Raw genomic sequence first — 23,622 nt, 5'->3', positions numbered from 1 at the left:
GCATCAATGAATTAAAAATTACTGAAGATTATAAATGCATTTTCATGATATACGTGTATGTGAATAGAATTTATTGCAAATTATCTTGAAATAAACCTTGATACCATAAAGTATCTGAGACAGATCTCTGTTTCACAAGGTCACTGCCAGCCATTTGTCTCTTGGCAGCAATGTGCGTGTGTTTGTTAATAACCTCACTCTTTCATACATGTCTATTCAGCCTGGGCAGCACTGCTCTTGAGGGAAAATAAAAAAATTAGGGCTTGGTTCATTTTCTGCCCCAGAAGCCTGAATACCTTTTCATTGAGTTAATGCATTTACTGATTACTTGCCATTCTATGGCAGGTGCCTAATACCTGTTTAATGCTTGTAAAAAGAAATAACTTTAAAGAATTCTCTTTAGTAGATGATATTAACATATAATTTTTATAGGAGTGATTAAAGAAAATTTACCATTTATTTTCAGAATGTTTAAGGTCTTTGGGTTTTGAAATCCCTCCAAAATCAAACCCTTTGACATTGAGTCAAGATTCACTGTGACCCCAAGGGACTGGTGCATAGGGTTTCTAAGGTGTAAATTTTAAGGAAGCAGACTGTCTCATCTTTTCCCAATGTATCAGTTGACCTTTCAGATAGCAACCAAGTGCTTATTCCAACTGTGCTTGCGGACAGGCCTCTTTGGATTTTGTACAGGTCGTTGAAAATTGTAAAATTTATTACATGTGACTTTCGTGAAAATTCACAATTGTTTCTGATCTAATATTACTCTGTGTAGGTTGTTTGAAAAACCTATTATCCACAGGGTTTTCCTTTTTTCTAGGTTTCAAATTTTAACAATAATGGTGATTGTGCCTTTACAATTTGAGTTGTCTTTTCTGCAGTCTACCAAATGATTAATTACATTAGCATTAGAGTGTTCCTAAGTAGAGATAGTTTAATATAGTGCAGTAAATTTATTGTAAATTCAACATGAAAAATATGCAATATCATTCTGCTTTCTTCCATGCGAAGGGTGAAATCAAAATTGCTGTTTCTATTGAAGATGAAGCCAACAAAGACCTGCCTCCTGCTGCCCTGCTCTATAGGCCTGTTCGTCAGTATGTTTACGGAGTCCTGTTTAGTTTGGCAGAAAACAGAAAGAAAACTGAGAGACTTGCTTTTAGAAAGAACAGACTTCCTCCAGAATGTATGTACTGTAAAAATCCACTGTTTGTTTTTCTTCAGTATCTCATACGCTCTTGTGCATTTTCTAAAGCGTTAGAAGAATCATTATTGGGTTAACCCTGTGTGGCTCTTATGTAAAAAGCTGGGACTTTCACTGTAGACAACAGGGCTCAAATCAAGGTGTTTAGAAATGGAGTAACTCTCATAGATTTCTTTTTCCTCAGTTGCATTTCAAAACCAAAATTTATTCTGTTAAATGACAAAATAGTAGATTTATCCTTTAAGCAATGCTGATCTGATAAGTTGTCTTTATAAATGTCGTCCTTTCTGTCCTTAACTGCATAATAAGTATGTGTGTATTGTGTGTTGTCTGATTTTTTTTTTTTTTTGGAGGGGCTGCACATCTGCTCTTGGAAGCCCAGTGTTCTTGAGGAAAGGTTTTGTTAAATCCCTGGCATTAAGTTTCTGTGCTATAGCAGTGCCACCATATACAGCTTAGTAGTTGTAAACAACTGCCTTGTAACTTAGTTTGTCATCACAGAAGTTTACTAATATACCTGAGGCATTTTAATTTTAGTACACAATTCCTACTAATTAACTTTGGAGATGGAGGGTGATAGTAAAAATTATTGTTTGAAATTATTGTTAAAAGTTAAGGTCAAACAGATTTTCCATCTTCTATTGGACCAGTGTAATAAATATTTATTGGGAAAAATTCCTCTGTTCTAGGTAATTTTATGTACTAATGTAGGGAAAATAAAAGTTGGCTTATATTTAGTAAGAAATACAGAAAAAACTTACTAAACCTGAGTTTAAAATAGAGGTTTTTTTTGTGGTGTGGAAATTGTAAATTACCAACTGTTTTTGTTTGTTTTTTAACCTAAGACTATTTGGTCTAAGTTATATACAAAGAATCTACCAATTACGTGTTTTGTCATATAGTATTATTAGATGAATAATTCATTTTTAATTAGCGACCAAGGCTATGGATGTTTCTTACTTTGGGAGTTTTGAAACTAAAAATTAAGTCTGTCTCCTGAACTTAATGTTTTTTGTTTGAATGGAACATTGGTAAAGTGTTCTAATTTTAATTTACTGTGGCAAAATTGTGGTACTTTATTATTTTGAAATTAAGCATGTGCTCCTACTCTTACTTGAAGATACATAGTAGTACTGTGATTACTGAGTTTATGTGGTTGTAGCTAAAAAAGGGATAATGCTTATTTCCCACTCCAGTTGATCTCCCTACCCCACCCCACCCCCACCCCCACTCCCCTGGAAACAGTGAGTATTAGGAATTCTTTTCAAAGATTCAATGTGTGCTTAAATACAAGTATACTTTTTAAAGTTTGTGGGAAGATGATAAGATAGGAAATTTTTCTATACACTTTTTAAAACCCCCTTGGGGGGGGCAAGGGGTGTGTGTGTGTGTGTGTGTGTGTGTGTGTGTATACACGTACCTGAGTGTTTTCTATAACACCTCAAAGAAATTTATACTCATAACTAGGTTATTTCTTGAAGAGTTTGCTGCATAAAACTAAGTATATTTTGAGAATATATAAGCAAATAAACAATAGTCTTTCGATATAAGAAGCAACACAGTGCTATTAAAGTAAAGAATGAGAAAGGCTGAGATGTGTATAGACAATACAGGAGATTATCTTAAATTGCATCCTGCTAGGGAGTATACTGATTCAGTATCCTTTAAGTCCATGAATAACATCAGGAAAACTCAGAGAATCAGTGCAAGTAGGTCTGATGGTGCCAAGAGATTAGTAATAAACTGTAGCCTGTTGTGCCACTTGGAATTCTCAACCAGGTATATTATTAAAATTCATTTTAGCAAACGAGTCTGTCCATAAATCTGTATGAAGTGGAGAAATAATGGGGTCAGATTTGTTGCTTAGAGCCTAGTATAGAGCCCCTGGTAATGGAGTAACCTAGTGGGGATGAGTGAGATGACTTACATAGGCCATACTTCAGGTGTTGATCCTACCCATTACAATACAGAACTAAACAAGAATAGGGGCTTTTTTTGTTGTTTGTTTTGTTTGTTTTCTCTCAGAAAATGTGTATAGTAGGAAGAGTTGGGCTGTTTTCTGTAACAATCTGACACTAGATCAGGCAGCAAAGGGAGGAGTTCCGGAAGTGATTGCTGGAAGTGGTTGTCTGAGTAGTAGAGAGAAATTTTACTGTCTGGGGCACTGAAAAGCAAAATAGGGATAAGGGAGGTGTAGAGGATTACAGGGTACACAAAACATTTTCATGTTTGCTTAAGTTGGTAGGAAAGGGGAGCTTCAGGGGAAAAGTTTGATCGGACGTGTCTTCCCTTTCCCCTCTCCTCATCTTCCTTCCTTCCTGTCCCCTCTCTTCTTCATCTTGTTCCTCTTCTGTCCCTCACTCCTCTCCTTTTTTAGGAATGGATGATGGAATAATTTGGGAATCTGATTATTGTTATTCTTTTAGAAATAGGAAAAAATTAGCAGGGAGAGATGAGATACATTTATCAGTAAGAATAGAAAAACTTTAAAAAAGATGTTCATGATTGATGAGAGGAAAAAACAATCAATTAGTCCATATTTTAGAACTGCCTTTTTTGGTGAAGACCAATTTAGAAGAATTGGTGAGTGAACATCCTATAGGTTTGGTTTGGGAAATGAGCCAACTAATGAAGAAAAGGATTAGCAGCATTTATAGCCAAAGCTTATGAATTGAAATGCAAGGTAGATCTTTTCTTCCCATGAGGGAAGAGATAAAGCTGAAGTCTTGCCAAATGTTTAAAATTTTTAATAGTAAATAAGCATTTATATCTATTAATATTGCCTATATTACTATTTTCCATGAGTATCAAACGTATTAAAATGAATTAATTTTATAGCTTATTGAATATGAAGATTTGAAGATTCGTGTGCTCATATAAATGCTAAGGTTTGGGGATTTTTTTTGGAAGGTTATTAAAACAATCAACCTTTTGTGCTTAGGTTATTTCTGAAATTGAGTTTTGATTTTTTGTTGTTGTTAGGCAAGGGTAAGACGTCATTGAAGCTTTGATAAGATGGGCTTCCTTTTTATAAGGTGATGAAGATCCAGAGAGTTTCGATAAGGTTATCTGCACTGAAGTGACAGAAGAAACTTGCATGACAGAGCAGATAGTGTGAGATAACTGTGACTTAGCAAAAATTGAATTAAGTCTCTGGATTTAAACAATTACCTAGAGAAATTTGCTGTGGTAGTACAAATAAAATTTTACTTTTCAAAAAGATGTATGAATTTGATATAATTTAAAAGTGGGAGGAATGACATTAGTTAATAGTTTTTAGTCATTATTAACATATCTCCATTGATCATCACTAATTGGAATACCCATTCTAAATAAGGAAGATTGCTGTCTTGATCACCTTCGGTTTTTAGGTGTTGAGCCAGAATGCTCTGTACTTGCTTAACAAACGTTGTGTCAGAAATTAAGTGCCATGTATGCTCGAGTAAAAGCTGACACGAATATCAGCTGAGGCACCTAATTTTACCATAAAACTGTGTGTTAGGGTTCTCTAGAGAGGCAAAACTAGATTGCTAATAATTTTATATATATTTATATAGATAGATATATAACACAGAAATGAACAATTAAATTACAAAGCAGTACAAATGGCTCAGTACAACTCACTCCCGGGAGAGCGTTGTAAGACACTGGCAGTCCTTCAAGTCTTGAGGGCTGCCAGGTAATCCTCTGTAGAGAGAGAGAGAGCTAGGCTATCCCGGCATAGGCAGCAAACAGCAAGGCAGGTCACCAATAGTCAGCCAGGTCACCAACGCTCAGTTCTCAGCTCAAGACATGTAAATTCCAATTGTGTGGTGTAGCAGGTCTTGAAGGAACCTCAAATAACAGTGACAAAGTCCACAAATTAGGTGTCCCACAGGTAGTGTAGCTTGCAAATTGAGGCACAGAACAAATAAGGCAGTGCACACTGGTCCGATGATCAGAGAGCAAGAGACAAGAAAGGCGAGGCTCGCTGAGCCATTTATCTCTCCTCCCTTCAATTAATCCCACATGTGTTTATCGACCAGGCTGGCACAATAAACTAACTACCTCAATCCACCCCTTGCCAACCTGGCACCTGTACACAATTCTTTAGCCATATACAATTAAATAATTTCTGGACAATGATGAAATCACAGTTATACTTATCACCAATCATCTATCATACATATAAATGAAAACACACTGAGCCCAATTGTATCTGATATATCATACCCGAACAAAGGAAAGATATGCAATAAGCACATGAAAAGAAAATACACTGACAATTACAAACCTTGCTTTTGCAATTGATCACGTTGTAGTAATTGATAGGTAAAACTACATCTACTACTACCCATTCTGTATTACCTTTGCCTCAGCAAGCACCTCAGCTGGCTGTGGTTTTTTGCCTGGTGGGGTGATCCAGACCTTCATTCCTGAGGGGTCTGGGTCATTATAAATCCTGTCAGGATTGGGTTGCTGTAATTTACCATTTACCTTAATTACAGGGCATGGTAACACTAAAAGTCGGCCTATGGGATCTCCTGGATTCCAGACATATTCTTCTTTACCTTCGTTATGTAACACTAGTCCAATTTCTTCTTGGTAATTAGGCTCAATCACACCACTTAGTACAGTGACACTCTTCCCTCACCTGTTGATCCAAAGGCATGAGAAGCCCAAAGTGGCCAGGGGGCATTCTCAGCTGCCAGTTCAGTGGAATCCGTGCTGTGTTTCCAGGTGGGAGAGTTCCTTCCTTTGGGACCAGGACCTCCAGGCCTGAGGAACACAGGGTTGCTGGGACAGGAAGTAAAAATGCTGCAAGGGGATCACTAGGAGTAATAGTGAGTGGTGCCACTCCAGCTTCCACCCCTTGGTTCCTGGACCCATGAATTCTGGCTATTGGAGACACAGCACCATATATTGGCCGCTGGTTTAGAGCGTATACAGCTTCCTGGAGAACATTGCCCCAGCTCCGCAAGTTGTTGCCACCTAGTTGGTGCTGTAAGTGTGTCTTTAGGAGCCCATTCCGTTGTTCTATCAAACCGGCAGCTTCAGGATGATGAGGAACATGATACGACCAGTGGATTCCATGGGCATGGGCCCATTGCTGCACTGCATTTGCTGTGAAGTGAGTTCCTTGATCTGAAGCAATGCTATGTGGGATGCCATGCCGATGGATAAGGCATTCTGTAAGTCCACGAATAATAGGTTTGGCAGAAGCATTGCATGCAGGGAAGGCAAATCCATATCCAGAGTAGGTGTCTATTCCAGTAAGAACAAAACGCTGTCCCCTCCATGATGGAAGTGGTCCTATGTAATCAACCTGCCACCAAGTTGCTGCTTGCTCTCCTGAGAAATTGTCCCATATCTTGGACTTAATGTTGGTTTCTGCTGCTGGCAAATGGGGCACTCAGCAGTGGCAGTGGCCAAGTCAGCCTTGGTGAGTGGAAGTCCATATTGCTGTGCCCAAGCATAACTTTCATCCCTGCCGCCATGTCCACTTTGTTCATGTGCCCATTGGGTGATAACGGGTGGCAGAGGAAAGAGGAGGATCAGTCTCCACAGTGCATGTCACGTTAAAAATATGCTGAAAAACTTGGCTTATATACATGAGTTTATATGGTAGTACGTAATTATGTTATACTCTGTTTATTAGATTTCAGCTAATAAATTATGACATAGTCATGCCATTCACTGTGATTTTTGTATTAGGGTTCGCCAGAGAAATAGCAAATTTGAAATGTGTTTGTAGGTGTACATGACTGCATTTGTGTGTTGAGTTTTGGTTTAAAGAAATTAACTAGTTATTTTGGCTCCAAGAAGATGGTGGCCAGATAGCATCTCCTATCTAGAACTCTCAGTACCGCAGCCAGAATGCAACAGGTAGGCCCCACACTCTGGGAAATCAGACGTGAGACCCGAATTCTTGGTGCTCCAAGATTATTATTTTTTTTTCCCTTAAAACGAGCAAAGCACACCTTTTTCACCCCCAGAGAACCCATAGCTTGCCACAGAAGTGGTTCTCTGCAGCCCCCTTCCCATGCTCAGCTATCTGCAGGTATGAGGGACTCTCCTCCTCCCAAAAGGACCCCCTGTCACTTAGCACCCCAATAGCATGCCTTCTCCCTCCTCTCTCCCCTCTCCCCCGTCCCCGCTCTGAGAACCGTGTGTGTAAGACAGATCTTTTGGCACGGCATGCAGTCTCCAACTTGTATTTCATCACTCAGTTTTCCTTCTCCCTTCTTGCAAGAGTTGTTACAATAGTTTTTTCTCTTGAGAATGAGGAAGCATAGGAGTGAGTCTCTGTGGCTCCCTTACCCAAGCTGGGTGCTTGCTAAGACGGACTCTCACCCCTTCTACCTTCCCCCTAATTAAAACCCCCCTATCACTTAGCAACCCCTTCCTCCTCCCTCTCTCACTCCTGAGAACCCTGAGTGGACACTAGATCTTGTGACAGACAGGAATCTCCATACCTTAACTCTTATCACCTGGTCCACATTCCTTCCCCTTGCAAGAGTTCAGTTCCTACACAGACCTACCAGCTCCCTGAGTCTAGAAGCTGACTGAGGTCAAACCAAAGTCTTTGTCTTATATATACAATACATGGGCCTACTGAACTCTCCCTTTAGAGTACAGTGGGTTAAAAAGTTACCCTGGTAGATTACCAGATCTCTCCATCCCCCACTACATCAGGACTTTAAGTCCCCTCTTTCAGTGAAATATACTCATATAAACTATCAAATGTTAGCACACCTCTTAAAATCTCCTCCCTTTTTTCCAACTTATTAACAAAATTCTACCGTATATACTCTAGCATAAGCTGACCCAAATATCAGACGAGGCACCTAATTTTGCCACAAAATGTATTTAAGATGTGCTGGAAAACTCAGCTTATACACGAGTATATATGTCTTTGAAACAAAAAACTCCCAACCAAGAATCCTATATCCAGCAAAACTATCCATCAAATTTGGAGGAGAAATAAGAAATAAAAGTACTCCCAAACAAGGAAATATTTAGATAATTTGTTAAAAGGAAATGAACATTATAAAAAATAGTAATCGGATCTCTATGGTCAGAATATCAACAACAATACAGTAACATGAGGTAACCAATTTGTAACACCATCCAGAAAACACACTGAAAAAACACCTCAAAGAACACAGGTTGAATTTCACCCCTACACTTTCATTCAAATTCAAATTGACAAAAATCTAACTGACATACATTTGCTTTCAGTGATTGTAACTACTTGTAAAAACCTTTAGAGACCTACATCAGACTTGTACACAGTGCTTTTAAAAATAATTCTTGTTATAGATTGAATATGTGTTGTAAATGTTAACTCCTACATCTGTGATTATAATTCCACTTGAGGAATGAACTTTAATTTTTATGTTAATGAGACAATAGTAGTATGTTTTTATATATAAGGGCAGATTAAAGAACCTAGTTGTAGGAAGATGCATGCCATGCCACATGGTGACCACCAAGGAGCCAAGGAATGTAAACTAAAGAGGAACATTTAAAAAACTACATTTTGCAGGGGTCCTGATTCATACCTCTAGCCCTCTACACTGAGAAAATAGATTTTCTTGTTAAATCCCAAACATATTAAATAAATAAAAATAAATCTTTATGAGCAATATCTGGATGAGTGAGTGGTCATAAAACTGGGCCCCATCAATCTATCTAATTTGACACATAAATCATCATAGTTATATTAAATTTAAAATCTGTTCATTGATGCCTATTTTAATGTTATTAAAGAAAAATGTATTTCTTGAGGCTGGAGATGAATGCAGTGAATCACTGCTCTAGTGAAATAGGAAGATGTAGATGTCTAATGAGGCCATATGGAAGTAGACCTGCAAATGTTTCTGGTTGGCAAGATTTGAAAGATGAATGTATTTAAAGCTTGCCTAAGGAGTCTGTCACCAGCACATGATCAACTCTTAGATCATATAAAAGATAAGATTAACGTATGTAATTGGTGAGAAGCTATAAAACACCTTTGTTCTTAAAATAACCCATTGGCATTTTGATCAATGTTGTAACTAAAAATTCTTTACATGGTCTCTAAGATACCATCTACTCAAGGAGATAATATAACTTTCTGAACTTTAGGTTTGCAATGTAAAACAACTGTAAAAATTAGGTCATTCTGTGTTTGTAGATGTTATATTCCTGTTAATGATCACTGTAACCAACTACCACCACCACCCCCTGCCTTCCCCCAAAAAGGATCCCAAGACTACTTTATTATTAGAAAGGGTATATGGAAATATAAACGGTTATTTTAAAATATTTAATTCTTAGTAATTTAAGACAAGGAGTGCTAGTCTTGTAGCGGGTTATGAGTTAGGGTGCTAACCACAGGTTCAGCAGTTTGAAACTATCAGCTGCTTACAAGAGAAAGGTGAGGCTTTCTACCTGCATAAAGATTTAGTCTTGGGAACCCAGCAGAGCGCTTCTACTCTGTCCTGTGGTGTTGCCATGAGTCAGAATTGACTTGAGAGTTGTGAGTGTGATTGAATATTTTATTCCATTGAAAATTCAATCTCTTAATTAAAACAATTGATAAAATACTCATTACCAAAGTTTCTCTTTGAAAATTGTTACGGTTGAACTATACAATCTAGAAATAGGTCCTAAGAAAAATTCTAGCCTTTGAAGTCGTATTCAATTGCATTTTTGCAATTTAATTTATATTTTTGCGAGCCTTTCATCCACTCAACTGCCATCATGTTGATTTTGTCTCATCGTGAGTTTTCATCATGACCTTTTAGTTAGCAGCCTAAAGGCTAACCCACTGTATCACCAATGCTCCCTCATTCTCCTCATAACCTCCTTTCCCTTGTCCAGGAAGTGTTTATTGAGGAGGCCTGTGGTGTGGAGTTATGAGAGGCTAAGTATGACTCATGCTGATGACAGAGGCCTGGACGGGGCAGCAGGAAATTGATCTTGGAGTCATGCAACTGCATGACAGCATGCTGGCAGGACGAAGCCCCTTCCCCTCCCATGGTCTGGATGGGAGGGAGTGTGGCGTGATGCACAGAGTGAGGGCACCGTGGTCATCAGGCCCCAGTGTTGTTGGTGTATGATTTGGCTCCCATTATAAGAGTCAATAGCACAGCCATAGATGCCAATGCTCTTCACCCACACAGGAAACTTCTTAAACACCTCTCCACAGTACAGTCGTCCCTGACAACCTCTGTATCGTCTCTGTACCAGAAATGGGACTTGATAACAACATGTGGATGGGGCCAAAGATGCACATGTGGTAAAGTGGCAGTGTCTAGCACGTGGAGATAGGGAACAGGGTCCCCATCTCCTTGTACTCATGGAATGTCCTTGAGGCCTTCATGGTGATCTCTGCATGCTCTTTGTGATTTGCAAAAGGTATCACCAAGGCTCCATGTCTTTTGATAGGTTCTTTAATTCGGCTTTTACAAATTGCATTGGAATACCATTGCAGCATGCTACTGAAAATCATTATTGTGATAGTCCTCGGTTGACATGCTGAAGAGAGTGGTTTCCCTCTAAGCACAAGAGGATTCATCTAAATGGAGTGGGTGTTGACATAGCAGTTGGTAAAGTAGACTTTTAGATAGTTATTTCTTTTGTTACTGAAATAATCGTGGAAGTAAGCAGGCTACAAGGTCTGAATCCCAGAACACTACACTTAGGGCTCTGACTTGCTATGATATCTTCACTGTGAGAAAACAGAAAGATGTGTTAGGATGTTTATAATTGGCTTTTAAAGCTACCAAAGAAAACCCACTGTCAAAATCAACATACTCATCTGACTGATAGTGGAAAGGCTCCTGAAGTATTCAGAAAGCAGTACATCTTGATGGGAGCAGCCAGCTTTCTTCCACAGAATTACTGGTGGGTTATCATTTAGGTCACAGTGCCCCAGGGCTTCTTAAACTTCAAGGGAAGACAAACCAAACCCACTGCCTGGAGCTGATTCCAATTCGTAGGAAACCTATCAGGTTTCCAAGACTACAAATCTGTGTGGGAACAGGCAGCCCTATGTTTCTCCAGAGGAGCAGCTAATGGGTTTGAACCACCATTAGCTACCCCTTACCTTTAACAGCCCACAGGGCACTGAGTGCTCCTTATCCTCAGCCACTGCAAAACTGGACACTCAGGCGCTAACACGCAGATCCTGGCATTCTTAGGTTTTTTTACCAAAGGGAAATGGGAGAGGTACAGTGATTCAGAGACAAGAAACATTGAAATCAGATTCTCTGTATATTTTTAAAAGATAGCCTCAGCTATCACCGAAAAGTCAGGAACTAAAGATCAGTGGTTGTCACATTTAGAAATTAACAGCCACTTAATACAATTGATCCTTGTTTACTTGCCTCCATTTTACTCAATAGCTCAAACTTATTATTATTACCCACTATCTCAAACTTTAAGTATATAAAAATATGCTTTTAAAAATAGGTAGCTATAAATTATAGTTATATAGGGGTAAATTAATAGAAATATAAAATTTATTTATAGTGCAACTTAAAAGAATTTATATTGTCAAGCTTTTGAGACAGCTTTAAAAAATGTGCTTTTTTGGTACACTGTGGCTTACATTTAAAAATGGAATACTTAACTATCGACACACAGAACCCAGGACAGATAAACCCCTCAAGAACAATAATGGGAGTAGCAAGACCATGAAGGTTGGGGGGAAGGTGGTGGGGAGAAAGGAGGAACTGATCATAAAAGATAGTTATTATTTTTAAGGCTCACCTGTCAGAGTTGAAGTGTATGGAAATCAAGCTATTAGGGAGTCTTAACTCAACTCTGTTCTTAGTGACAGTCACTAGGAACAGACAACAAAGAAGGACTTAGCTCCCTTCTTCAGAGGATTGGTGTGACAGTCATTGTCAGAAAGGATCTTGCCACATCCACCATGAAGTACAATGCTGTCTAGGATAGGATTCTATGTATGTAACCCACAGTACAATTATAATGAATGTTATGCACCAACAAAAGCTAGTGATGAAGAATTAAAGAATTCTACCCATGACTTCCGTCTGAAATCGATCAAACATGCAATCAAGATGCATTGATAATTATTGGTGATTGGAATGCAAAAGTTGGAAATGAAGAGAAAGGAACAGTATTTGGAAAATATGGACTTGGGGTAGAAATGAAGCTGGAAATTGCATGGTAAAGTGTTGCAAATCCAATGTCTTGTTCATAGCAAATAACCTTTTTTCAACAATACAAAAGGTAACTGTTTACATGGACTTCCTCAGATCGAATATGCACATACATCAAATCGACTACATCTGTGATGAGAAGCAATGTTCAGTATCAGCAACTCAAACAGGCCAGGGGCTGACTGGAACAGACCATCATTGGTCATATGTAAGTTCAGGATAAAGCTGAAGAAAATGAAAAGTAGCCCACAGAGCCAAAATAGGATCTTGAATCTATCACACGGAAATGTGGAGTAGATCTCAAGAACAGATTTGATGCATTGGACACTAATGACAGAAGAGAGGATATCAAAAACATCGCTCATGAGGAAAGCAAAAGGTCATTAAAAACAAAGGGAAGAACAAAGTAGATGTCATAAGAGACTGAAAATTGCTCTTAATTGTAGAGTAGCTACAGCAAATGGAAAAACGAAGTCAGAGAGCTGGATAGAAATTTCAAAGAACAGTTTGAGAAGACAAAGGCACATATTATGGGCAAATGTGCAAAGTCTTGGAAAGCTAAAAGGGAAGACTACGCTCTGCATGTAGTTGCAATCTTGAAGGTTTCTATGCTCAAAATGTTGAATGATGCAGGAATCATCAAAAGACAAGGAAAGAAGACCGAGACTCTGCACCAAAAAGGCATAGTGGATATTCCACCAATTCAGGAGGTAGCATATGAACAAGAATCAGTGGTGCTGAAGGACAAATTTCAAGAATTTTAAGCTGCACTGAAGACATTGGCCAAGAACAAAACTCCAGGACTAGATGGAATACCAATTGAAATGTTTGAACAAACTATGCTAGGAAATTGATAAGACAGCTACTTGGCCCAGCTGACTTGAAGTCATCCATATTTGTACCCATTCCAAAGAAAGGTGGTGACACCCCAATGCTCAAGCTGTAGAACGCCATCAGTGATTTCATGTGATGATAAAATTTTGCTTAAGATCATCCAACAACAGCTGTAGCAGAACATTGACAAGGAACTGCCAGAGGTCCAGACCAGATTCAGAAGAGGATGTTGAACTAGAGGTATCATTGCTGATGTCAGATGAGTGTTGGCTGGAAGAGAATATCTGAAAGACCTTTTCTTGTGTTTTGTTGACTATGCCAAGGCATTCATTCGACTGTGTATCATAACAAACTGTGGGTAACCTTAAGAAGAATGGGGATCCCTGAACACTTCATTGTGCTAATAAGGAACTTACATGTGGATCGAGAGACAGTTGTGGGAATGGACCAAGGGAATACTGCATGGTTTAAATCAGGAAAGGTGTCCATCAGCATTATATCCTCTCACCATACTCACTTCTCCTCAAAAACATCTGGTGATGACCTTGTAGTTAGTGGCCCAGTGCATAACTCACTCTGCCAGGAGGGTTTCTTAAGCCCTTATTAGACATTGCAAATTAATCATGGTATTTTTGGGCAATGGCTTAAGGGACATATTTGATAATATGACTGCCCCACCAGACAGCTATATTCCAAAGTCAGTTTACAAATGCTTTTGAAGGTAGTAGGTTAAGGATTTAAATATCCTAGGACAAGATTAACTTTTGACTGAAAATCCTTGGTTTTAACCACCAAATTCACCTAAAGTTGTATTTTTAATTATAGTTTCTACAAGGAAAATGCATTCTAAATTTAGCCTCCAATAACAGAAAACTGATCCCTTGAAATTGTTTTTGCCAATGTAAAAATTCAGTTTTATGTAAGGAAGGCAGTCTGGTATGTGCTCTTTTAGAAATGGTCTACTTCTGGAAGTAGTGAATTTTCCTGTAGGTAAGTATTTGCTTGTGATGAAACATTTTTTTTTACTGTACAACAAGTTGGATTGGTTGACTCTAGGGATAATCTTACTTTGTTTTAAAAAGCAATATGGATATCCTGAAAGGTGCAAATGAAAACAACCATGTGATAGCACCTTGCACATGCATTGACAGCAAAGCTCATAAAAATAAAAAGTAACAAATTCCAGAGAGACTGTGAAGAGATTGGAACCCTCCTATACTGCTGGTGGGAATGTAAATATATGCAACCACTGTAGAAAGCAAAATGGCACCACTTCGAACAATTGGGAATAGGAATTCCTTAAGATCCCCCAAATGGTAGATCTGCCATCCTTAAGATATTAAAATCTTGTGCCTTTTCAATGTTCTTTTGAGAGTGGGGAGTCAAAAGAAGTCTGGAAAGGCAGAGTCAGGACTGTAGGGCAAATGAAGTAAGATTTCCCAACAAAAATGTCATGCTCTTGGTAAGTGCAAAGAATAAGCAGGTGCGAGAGGATGGGGGGTGGGGGTGGGGAATCCTCAGCACAACATCCCTGGCCTTTTCCTCACCTCTGCAGTTTTCAATTTTCTTAAAACTTATTAGTAACCTTCTGTGATTTCCTGTGTCATTGGAAAACATCTGTCCATATTATCTACCCTAATCTTTGGAGCTGACCTCTCTCCACATTGAATTTAACTGGCCCTACAGATCCCCTGGAAGCCACTGATTTGATTGATCTTGCTTTCTGGACTGTAGTTGTAAATTCAAGACTTATCCCAGCTAATAATTCCATCCCTAAAATTGCCTTCATTAGTTTCAATCTTGCATAAAAGATGATGCCAAGATCAATCTCTCAGCTAACTAACACATCTTTAAGCAATGCTTTTGCCACCTATTGAGCGAAAGCTTGCTGAGACTCAGATGTTCACTTAAAAGTAAAAATGCTGTCATACGCAATTCCCAACTTTAGTAGCTATTGCATTAATGGCAATCCTTTGGGTGTCTTCAACCAGTGGCTGGACTTTAACTACAGTATCTCCATTCATCGAGGTTGAAGGTATTCGCTCACTTGGCTCATTGAATACTTCCTGGCTTTCCTTAAAACCTTGTTTCCTCTAAAAACTGTTGTTTTACGTGGAGCAGCATTCCAGTACACTTGAAAACTTTTGATGATTTTAAAAGATGCCTACTTGTGTTAAATATTTGGTATTAGCCCTGATCTCAAAATTGATTTTTAATTCTTGTGGCACAAAATGTATCTTTCTTTTTGTTAAGATAATCTAATGAGACTAAAACATGACTAAGAATTTGTTTATTGCCATATTAATTTTAGAGATGTATAAACTTTGGGGGGGCCTTGAGCGGGAGTAAACCTTTGGATGCATGAGCCAGCACCCCCAGTAGCAATACTTTGTGACTGATCCTCATATAGCATATGACTTGATATCTAGTTATGTAATTTTCCTTAGCTAGTTTCTGTTCTTTGAGCTGGCAATAGTGTTGGTCTCATGAGGCTAATTGACATCAGGAGAGATCAGTCCTGGAGCTTTGTTCTTGGCCAATGTCTTCAGCGCAGCTTAAAATTATTGAAATTCGTCCTTCAGCACCACTGATTCTTGTTCATATGCTACCTCCACCAAGAAAGAGCCCTGATCACAGGGTCAATGAATGACACTTCTTCCCTTTCATATGCTACTGTGAAATGTTTTTGAAACTGTTCTTAGATGTACTTCAGGGGTGGCTGCGTGGGAGGAGATAAATAGATGTATATATTTGTGGTCTCTTAATTTGCAGGGCCAAAGGACAGAGTCCTGCTAATTATGTAGATATACATTACTGTTTTTTGTAATCTGCTACTGAAAAATATTGAATAAAGATAAGTAAACATGAGTATTATTTATGTATATCTGTGATTTGACTGTGAGGAGTTTAACTAATACTTTCAAATGTAAATTGTCTTGATTTGTACACCTGTTCAAAGAATCTGCTTCATGTGACGTATTTACAGCTAACTCCCCAAACAGGCTAGTCTCAGTGCCTTCCCGGATGCTGTAGCCAATGATGTGTATAGATGGCAATGTTACTGCTTTGTCCTTGAAACATTCTGTAGTAGGATTCAGAAGTATGCTTAAACATTTTCTCTGTTTGTGATAAATTATATTTAAGTATCTAATTGTTGGTATTTTTAAATTATATTTTAGGAGATTGCTGTATTGCAAAGCTATGCTTAGATGGGGATAGTGGTTACTAGCTATTCATTCAACCTTTGTCATGATTTTGGAATATTCAGAATCTCTCAGCCACCATAAACATTACTGTAAGGAAACTGAACCTCGATAGCTAAATGTTTTACGAATGAAAACTGTGTTGAAAATCAGTCACACTGGGTGCCAGCAGTCAACCCTGTAAGGGGCTATTGTGATGATGTGGGTGACCAACTAGAGGCTTTTGTGTGTTTATCAAACAGCTACTGGACTAGGGACCACTGGAGTTACTGTCTTGGTTCTGATCTTTATTGAAGTCAAGTGGGATTTTGGTTAGTCATGGAATATACATCAAAATTTTACCAGATTAACTCAAACCATTCATGAGAAAACATGCTGATAACGGTGCAAGTAGTCTTTATTTCCTCATTAGAGTTTTTAGTTTATTTGGGAATAATGTGGAAAAACATTTATGTGTTTGTAAGACTGCTGACTAATATTTTTTATAATTTTGTAATTTATCAACTTAGAACTTCTTGCTTGTGTTTTCAGGTAGGATGTTACCAAATTTTTGCATGTTGTCTTAAGATTTGCTAAATAAATTACTCTGTTTACTAGTAGCATTTCTAGGATTTTAAAACTTTGAATATTCTGTTTGTGGTCTTAGTGGAGTTTTTAAGTCTCATTACCAGTTGATCGGTTTGTAGCAATTTTAAAAATATGTTTTAATAGTTTTTTAGGTGGGAATCGCCTGAGTACAATTGTGACAACATGTAAAATAGTTCTCAATGGTTACTAGTAAACATCCTTACATAGAAAAAGTTATTAGTTATTCATATTAGATTTTTTCATGTTAAAATAATCAGATCAGTACATGTATTTGGGAATTATATGAAATGTTCTTGCTCAATATATGAAGATTTAAAATATTTAACAGATTTGTCTGATGACAATCTTGATTTCTACCTGTTAGTTATTTAAAAGTTATGATTTGCTTGAGGAAAATCTCTTGGTAGCTTAATTGGAAATGGAAATGATGTATGAGATTGCATAGAATAGTGGAGCAAATTAAGCAGTAAAGAATAGAGCTTTATGATTAGAGCTTGTTAATAAGGGCGTACATTATTATGTGAAAGCTGAAATCTTTATACTGTAATTATTACAACACTATTTTGGTTAAAGCTTTATGACAGTGTGACTGGTTCATAAATGAGAATTTTCTCTGGTTTTTCCTTTCTGTAGTTTCACCAGTGATAATTAAAGAATGGGCAGCGTACAAAGGAAAGTCTCCTCAAACTCCTGAATTGGTGGAAGCGCTTGCATTTAGGGAATGGACTTGCCCCAATCTGAAAAGACTCTGGCTGGGAAAGGCAGTAGAGGATAAGAACCGCAGGATGAGAGCCTTCCTGGCCTGTATGCGATCTGACACACCAGCCATGCTTAATCCAGCAAATGTACCCACCCACCTCATGGTGCTCTGCTGTGTCTTACGGTACGTGCTGGGCCATGCGCTGTGTGGGGAGTGGATCTGGGCAACCCCGGAATACCAGTGCCTTTGCAGTAAGTCTCAGGATAGGTGGGTAGCGTTGTTTTTGAGAGTTACGCTGGATATTGTATTTGCTTTCTCAAATTTGTATTTTGTATAAAGCATACAAATTTTATATTCTTATTCAAAGTATAATTGGTTTGTCTGAAAATTTGTCTAAATCTTATTTTCATATGTTATTAAATAAAGGTAACTTAAATAGTATATATTTTCAATTTATGCAATATTATATGCATATATAATTAGTGAGCAACGTTCAAGATATTTGATAAGTTGGTATTTTCAACATAGTTTTCTTTAATTATTGTAGCTTTTGAAGCCTATAAGGAGGAGGGATTTCTGGATAATTATCTAATCAAAAGTGCTCCTTGACCCTATCAGACGGCTACAGTTGTGTTTGTAGACACTGCTAAAGCTTTCAAGTTAATTTGAATTGTTATATATACCTAAATGATCACGAGTACTTGCAGTGTGATGGAGCTTAAAATAATTTCAGAAGTAGAAAAAAGTTAAAAGTGTAATACAAAAAGGGCTTGTGGTTTTTATTGCTTTGCCTTGAACCATTTGTGGTTGTTGACATGACACCCATTATCTGCAGGTATTTTTGTTTGTTTTTCGACAACTAAAGATCATTTTCTGTATAACTGCAGTATTGCCATTAAGAATGAATTGACTTTGATTATTTATTACTATCTAATCTTAATCTATTTCTCAAGTTGGGCTAGCAGTGTCATTTATCACTGAATGATCAATTTCAGGATCTCTGTCTACATTTAAATTCCACATCCCTTTCATTTAGTCTGTCTGCTAGATGTTTATTGCCTGACATTTTGTAGAGCACAGTTGCTCTAAGCTGTTTCTTGGGTTAGCTTTCTTACTAGTTCTTTCACTTTACCCACGTGTGTGTCTGTTAGAAATTCCCTAGGAGGGGGTCTCTTCCTCACTGCATCCTGAAAGGGACACTTAATGTTCACCCGTCTCACAACTCTGGGTGTTTTACTCCCTGGGACCTCCTGGCTCAGGTGGAATACCACTTTTTCCCCTTTAGTAATAATTTTTGTTGGTGGAGATAGCTAACTTGAAAATTGTGTATACATTCCATTCCTCCTTAGATTCTTCATGTTATCATTTATGTGTTTAAATCATAATGGAATGTATAGCTTCCTATTTAAGTCAATGATTTGAGTGTAGTCTACTACTAGTAGTACTTTATTTTATGCTTAAGTTGTCCCCGTTTGGCCAGTAGAATCTTGTCAAACTGACCTCTATTATTTTGACATACCTTGGTCATTCTTTGGGTACTTCCTTTACATTCCTGCAGATGGCTAGCCTGGTCCTGTACTCCCCCGCCTCATTGGAATCACCATTTCTTTCATCTATAGTTCAGTTTACTGGAAGATGGTGTTTAGAATGGTATTAGAATCTTAATGGTAGCTTTGGGAGCTTGCTACTTCCTTGTCCTCTCAGTGTAGATGAATACGGCATAAGCTGCGTTTCTACTTACAATGGAAAACAGTGAGTTCACACCAACAACTCCAATTGATAGTATAGGCTTTACTCTAGTATTCTCATTTTTCTGTATTTCGTGGCCAGGATAGTTGTACGTAATCTCATCTCTCATTACTTCACCTCTTTTGGATGTCTTCTTCACTCCACCTACAGTGGGCCATCCTCCCCACCTGAGGCTGGATCCTAACACCTCCTGTTGAGTTTCCCCTCCTTTCTAGGCAGACCTTGTTCCTCACCACTTCTTGACAATCCTCCCTTGTGGGACCTCCAACACACTATTTTGGGCCATAATCTCACTATTACCCACCCTGGGCCCCATTTGAAGTTTTAAAAATTTATAGTTGACATTAAGGCCAATAACTTATTTAGAAAGACTTTAATTAAGTTGAGATAGGGTCTCTTTATGCTGAAGATTAGCTAATCAGGGAAGATTTGGGATTTTTTATTTTTTTATTTTTGGCTCTTTTCAGTTTATTGCATGAAGGAGTTACACTAGTCCAAGTTAAAAGTGGACCCCAAATGGTTACATCATACAAGCTGTGAGGTTTTAAACTTGTGACAAGGGACAGAGGGAATTTTTCTACTCATTGCAAGGAAATCCTCACTTAAGCTTCCGTGAGCCACAAGCACTTAAAACCCATGAACCTTCAGCTGGTCGTCCTTAGCCAGTCCAATCTCTACAAGGAACTGGCATATGTTCTTGCGCTGGTCACCCTGGAGCTGAATCACTTCTCCATGTTTGGATGCTCAACCACAGTACCATTGCAGGCAAATTTCTTCTTAAAGGCCTTCACTAGCTTCTTTTTGTCGTAGTCATCAGCGATCCCTTGGACAGTGGTCAGGGTCTTCCTGCCGTTGCGCTGTTGAATTCTTATATGGATATAATCCTCTGTCCCCGCAGGCAGCAGGTCATCACCCTGACTTGCATCAGCAAAGGGGTCGAAAGAGTGGAGGTTCTGGATAGCGGACATACGATAGGATTCCTTTTCCTCGGTGGAAACGGCCTGCGGAAGGCGGCGGCTGGAGAAGGCGGGCAGGGGGAACGGATCGTCGGGAAGCGAGGGGGCTCGAGGGGGGGGGCTGCTGAGTCCTCGGCGGTGGCTCAGTGACTGGGGCTTGGGATTTTAATATTTGGGTTTTTTGTTTTAGAATCTCCTGATTTCCTTTGCAAGTATTCAGTAATGGGAAATTAAGGACTTTCAAATTTTATTTTATAAATTATTTTACTGGGGGGTTCTTACAGCTCTTATAACAATCCATATGTCAATTGTATTTGTATATGTGTTGCCACCATATTTTCAAAACATTTTCTTTCTACTTGAGCCCTTGTCATCAACTCCTCTTATTGCCCTCCCCCTACCCTCCCACCCCCGTGATACCTTTATAAATGATAAATTATTAATATTTTCATATCTTATACCGCCCAGTGTCTCTATTCACCCACATTTCTGTTGTATGTCATCCTGGGGCGGGGCGCTATACATTAATCATTGTGATCAGTTCCCCCTTTTCCCCTTTCTCCTACCTTCCCCTTAGCCTCATGGTATTGCTACTCCCATTATTGTTCTTGAGGGGTTTATCGGTCTTCTGTTCCGTGTGTTGAGAGCTCTTGTACGTACCAGTGTACATGTTCCAGTCTAGCCAGATTTGTAAGGTAGAACTGGGGTCATGATTGGGGGGCGGCGGGGAGGGAGTTTTAAAGAACTAGGGGAATGTTGTGTATTCGGTCAGTGCTATACCGCACCCTGGCTGACTCATTCCTTCCTTGTGATCCTTCTGTGAGGTGATGTCCAATTGTCTAAAGGTGGGCTTTGGGTCTCTACTCCAACCCCCCTCATTTACATCGATATGATTGTTTTGGATCTTCTGATACCTGATCCTGTCGGGCCCCTTGTGATCACACAGACTGGTATGCCTCTTCATTGTGGGCTTTGTTGCTTTCCTGCTAAATGGCCACTTGTTTAATTTCAAGCCTTTAAGACCCCAGACATTGTATTTTCTAATAGCCAGGGACCATCAGCTTTCTTCACCGCATTAGCTTTATGCACCATTTTGATTTAAGCGATCATGTTGGGAGTATCACAGAATGCCAGGTTATTAGAATGAAGTGTTCTTGCATTGAGGGAAGGACATGTTTTTATTAATAAAATCTTATATTAGTAATTTAAGAGTAACACTTTGGATGGTCCAAGATGAATTAACAATATGAAGCTTGGTTACATTGCTTGTATTGCTCTCTTCCAAATTTAAATGTTGGTTAGCTTTCAAATGGATTTTGGGCCCCCAACCTCATCTGTCGCTTTCTGCAAGCCAGGTGCTCACAATTTAAGCTATTCCATCCTTCATATCTGGATTTTATTATTTACAATCAATCATTGGATCACATAGGCTGGTGTGCCTCTTCCATGTGGACTTAGTTGATGTCTCACTTCGATGACTGTTTGAAGAGAAGCTTTAAGATGAAGATACTATTGTTTCTGGACCATCAGGTTTATTCACAACACTTTGCTATAGCACCCATATCTTAAGGGATCTCTTTAGGAGGGTGAGTTTTGGGTAGGGTCATGCCATATACAAGTGTAAGTTGGGCATAGAATAAGGAATATTGAAGAAAAATTGATTCATTTGAATTGTTCTGCCAACCAAGTCTCTTATTAGAAAAAGTATAGCCAAGAGTGCTCCATAGAAGCATGGATGGCAAGACTTCATCTATTACATGCTATCGAAATGTTGTCAGGAGAGACCAGTCCCCAGAGAAGGACATCTATAAGAAGACCGTCAAAGAGTGGCACCAAGTCAATTCTGAATCATGGTGACCCTATAGGACAGGGCAGAATTGCTCATGTGAGTTTCCAGGGATATAAATCTTTACGGGAGTAGAAAGCCCCATCTTTTTCCTACAGAGCGCCTTGTTTCAAACGTCTAACCTTCCAGCTAAACAGTCTAATGTGTAACTAGTACTTCACCAGAGCTCCTTGTGGGTTGCCTTTGGGGCCTGAAAAAAAATCACTGTGCTTGTGCTGGCAAGGAGTGAGATTCATAGTTAGCCGGTGCTCCTCGTAAACGGGGGTCTGCCAGCAGGCATTGCTGCTCTCCCACTTTAAGGGATTTTGGTCTACTTAGCTTTTAAGTTGATTTTCTTGCTCTAGGAAGCTCAGGATCTCTCTTTGTGAAGTGTCTCGTCCCTCTAGTTGCTGAGGAGGGAGGTCTTCCTGAGCTTGTTTTGGCAGCCATATTCCTTCACCGTCTATTTCCTCCTTTTTTGTTTCATTTCGTTTTTTTAAAAATCCAGCATTCAGAAAGTTTTCAGGGACTAAACATTTTAATAAGATAAATCTTAACTTTGTTAAAGTAGAACTCCAAAGAAGGAAATGGCAGATATTTTTCAGCAACAGGGCTCTTTGTTGTCATGGGCTAAATTGAGTTCTGAGAGCCTGCAATTTGTCACCAAGAATACCTTTTTTCAGTTTTGTTAGAATTTTTTAAAAATAACATATAATCGGGATACATTGTCTAAAGAATGTGGTATAACAATATTAAGCACAGTCTCTTCCATGGTAATCTTTTTATCCCAAAGGAGATTCCTTTCTTTATATTTGCAGTTTCTTGTATCAAGCCCAAATTGAAATTCAATGGGACCATTGTATTTAAATTTTATAGCATTCAAACGTTTTTTTTTACTCCAAAAGAATGTTGTAGTTATGCACTCTTTGTACATTTAAATTGCCATAAAAATTTCCCTTAGAGTTTAAATTAATGCAAAGTATAGCGTATTTTGTTATTGTAAATACTTATAGCTTAATGAAATTGATGTTTTAAATATGTAGCTCATTTAAATATGTCCAATTACAGTGTAATAGAATACTTGATATGACCTTTCTAGTCAAACTCTCTTTTTATTTTTTACATTTTTAATACGAAAACATTTATTGCCCAACTCAGTGTTGAAATCCTTAGGATGCACTGGATCCTGCAACAGCTGCCCGCCTGGGCTTAGGAGTTGTTCTTCACGGAATCAACGCCTGAATCTGCGGGAGACAATTTTTAGGTGTTTCATTCGACCAGTACCGGTGGTATTTCGCCTTTTAGCCTTGGTACTCCAGTTATACTTTCACTTGAGCTTGGCAGGGGAGCCGCATTTGCCGCAGGTTGACTTCTGTAGAAGGTAGGCCTTAGAGCCACAGCTGCGGC

General features: G+C 38.6%; 1 protein-coding gene and 1 pseudogene across 2 annotated transcripts in view; one reads left to right on the top strand and one right to left on the bottom strand.

Moving 5' to 3' along the window:
• Positions 1–23,622, top strand: part of FAM120A (family with sequence similarity 120 member A) — a 167,697-nt gene that overhangs the window by 118,303 nt on the left and 25,772 nt on the right. For both annotated transcript variants that reach the window (XM_075549742.1, XM_075549741.1), the window contains exons 10-11: positions 1,012–1,186; positions 17,619–17,868. In XM_075549742.1, the coding sequence (XP_075405857.1) occupies positions 1,012–1,186; positions 17,619–17,868 (425 nt within the window). The remainder of the gene's footprint in view (positions 1–1,011; positions 1,187–17,618; positions 17,869–23,622) is intronic.
• Positions 19,892–20,417, bottom strand: LOC142448846 (eukaryotic translation initiation factor 1 pseudogene; annotated as a pseudogene).

Source organism: Tenrec ecaudatus, chromosome 5 (genome assembly GCF_050624435.1).
Source record: "Tenrec ecaudatus isolate mTenEca1 chromosome 5, mTenEca1.hap1, whole genome shotgun sequence".
In the NCBI taxonomy this organism is placed as follows: Eukaryota; Metazoa; Chordata; class Mammalia; order Afrosoricida; family Tenrecidae; genus Tenrec; species Tenrec ecaudatus.
The sequence above is the reverse complement of the archived record's forward strand: the minus strand, read 5'-3'. Positions and strand labels throughout refer to the sequence as shown.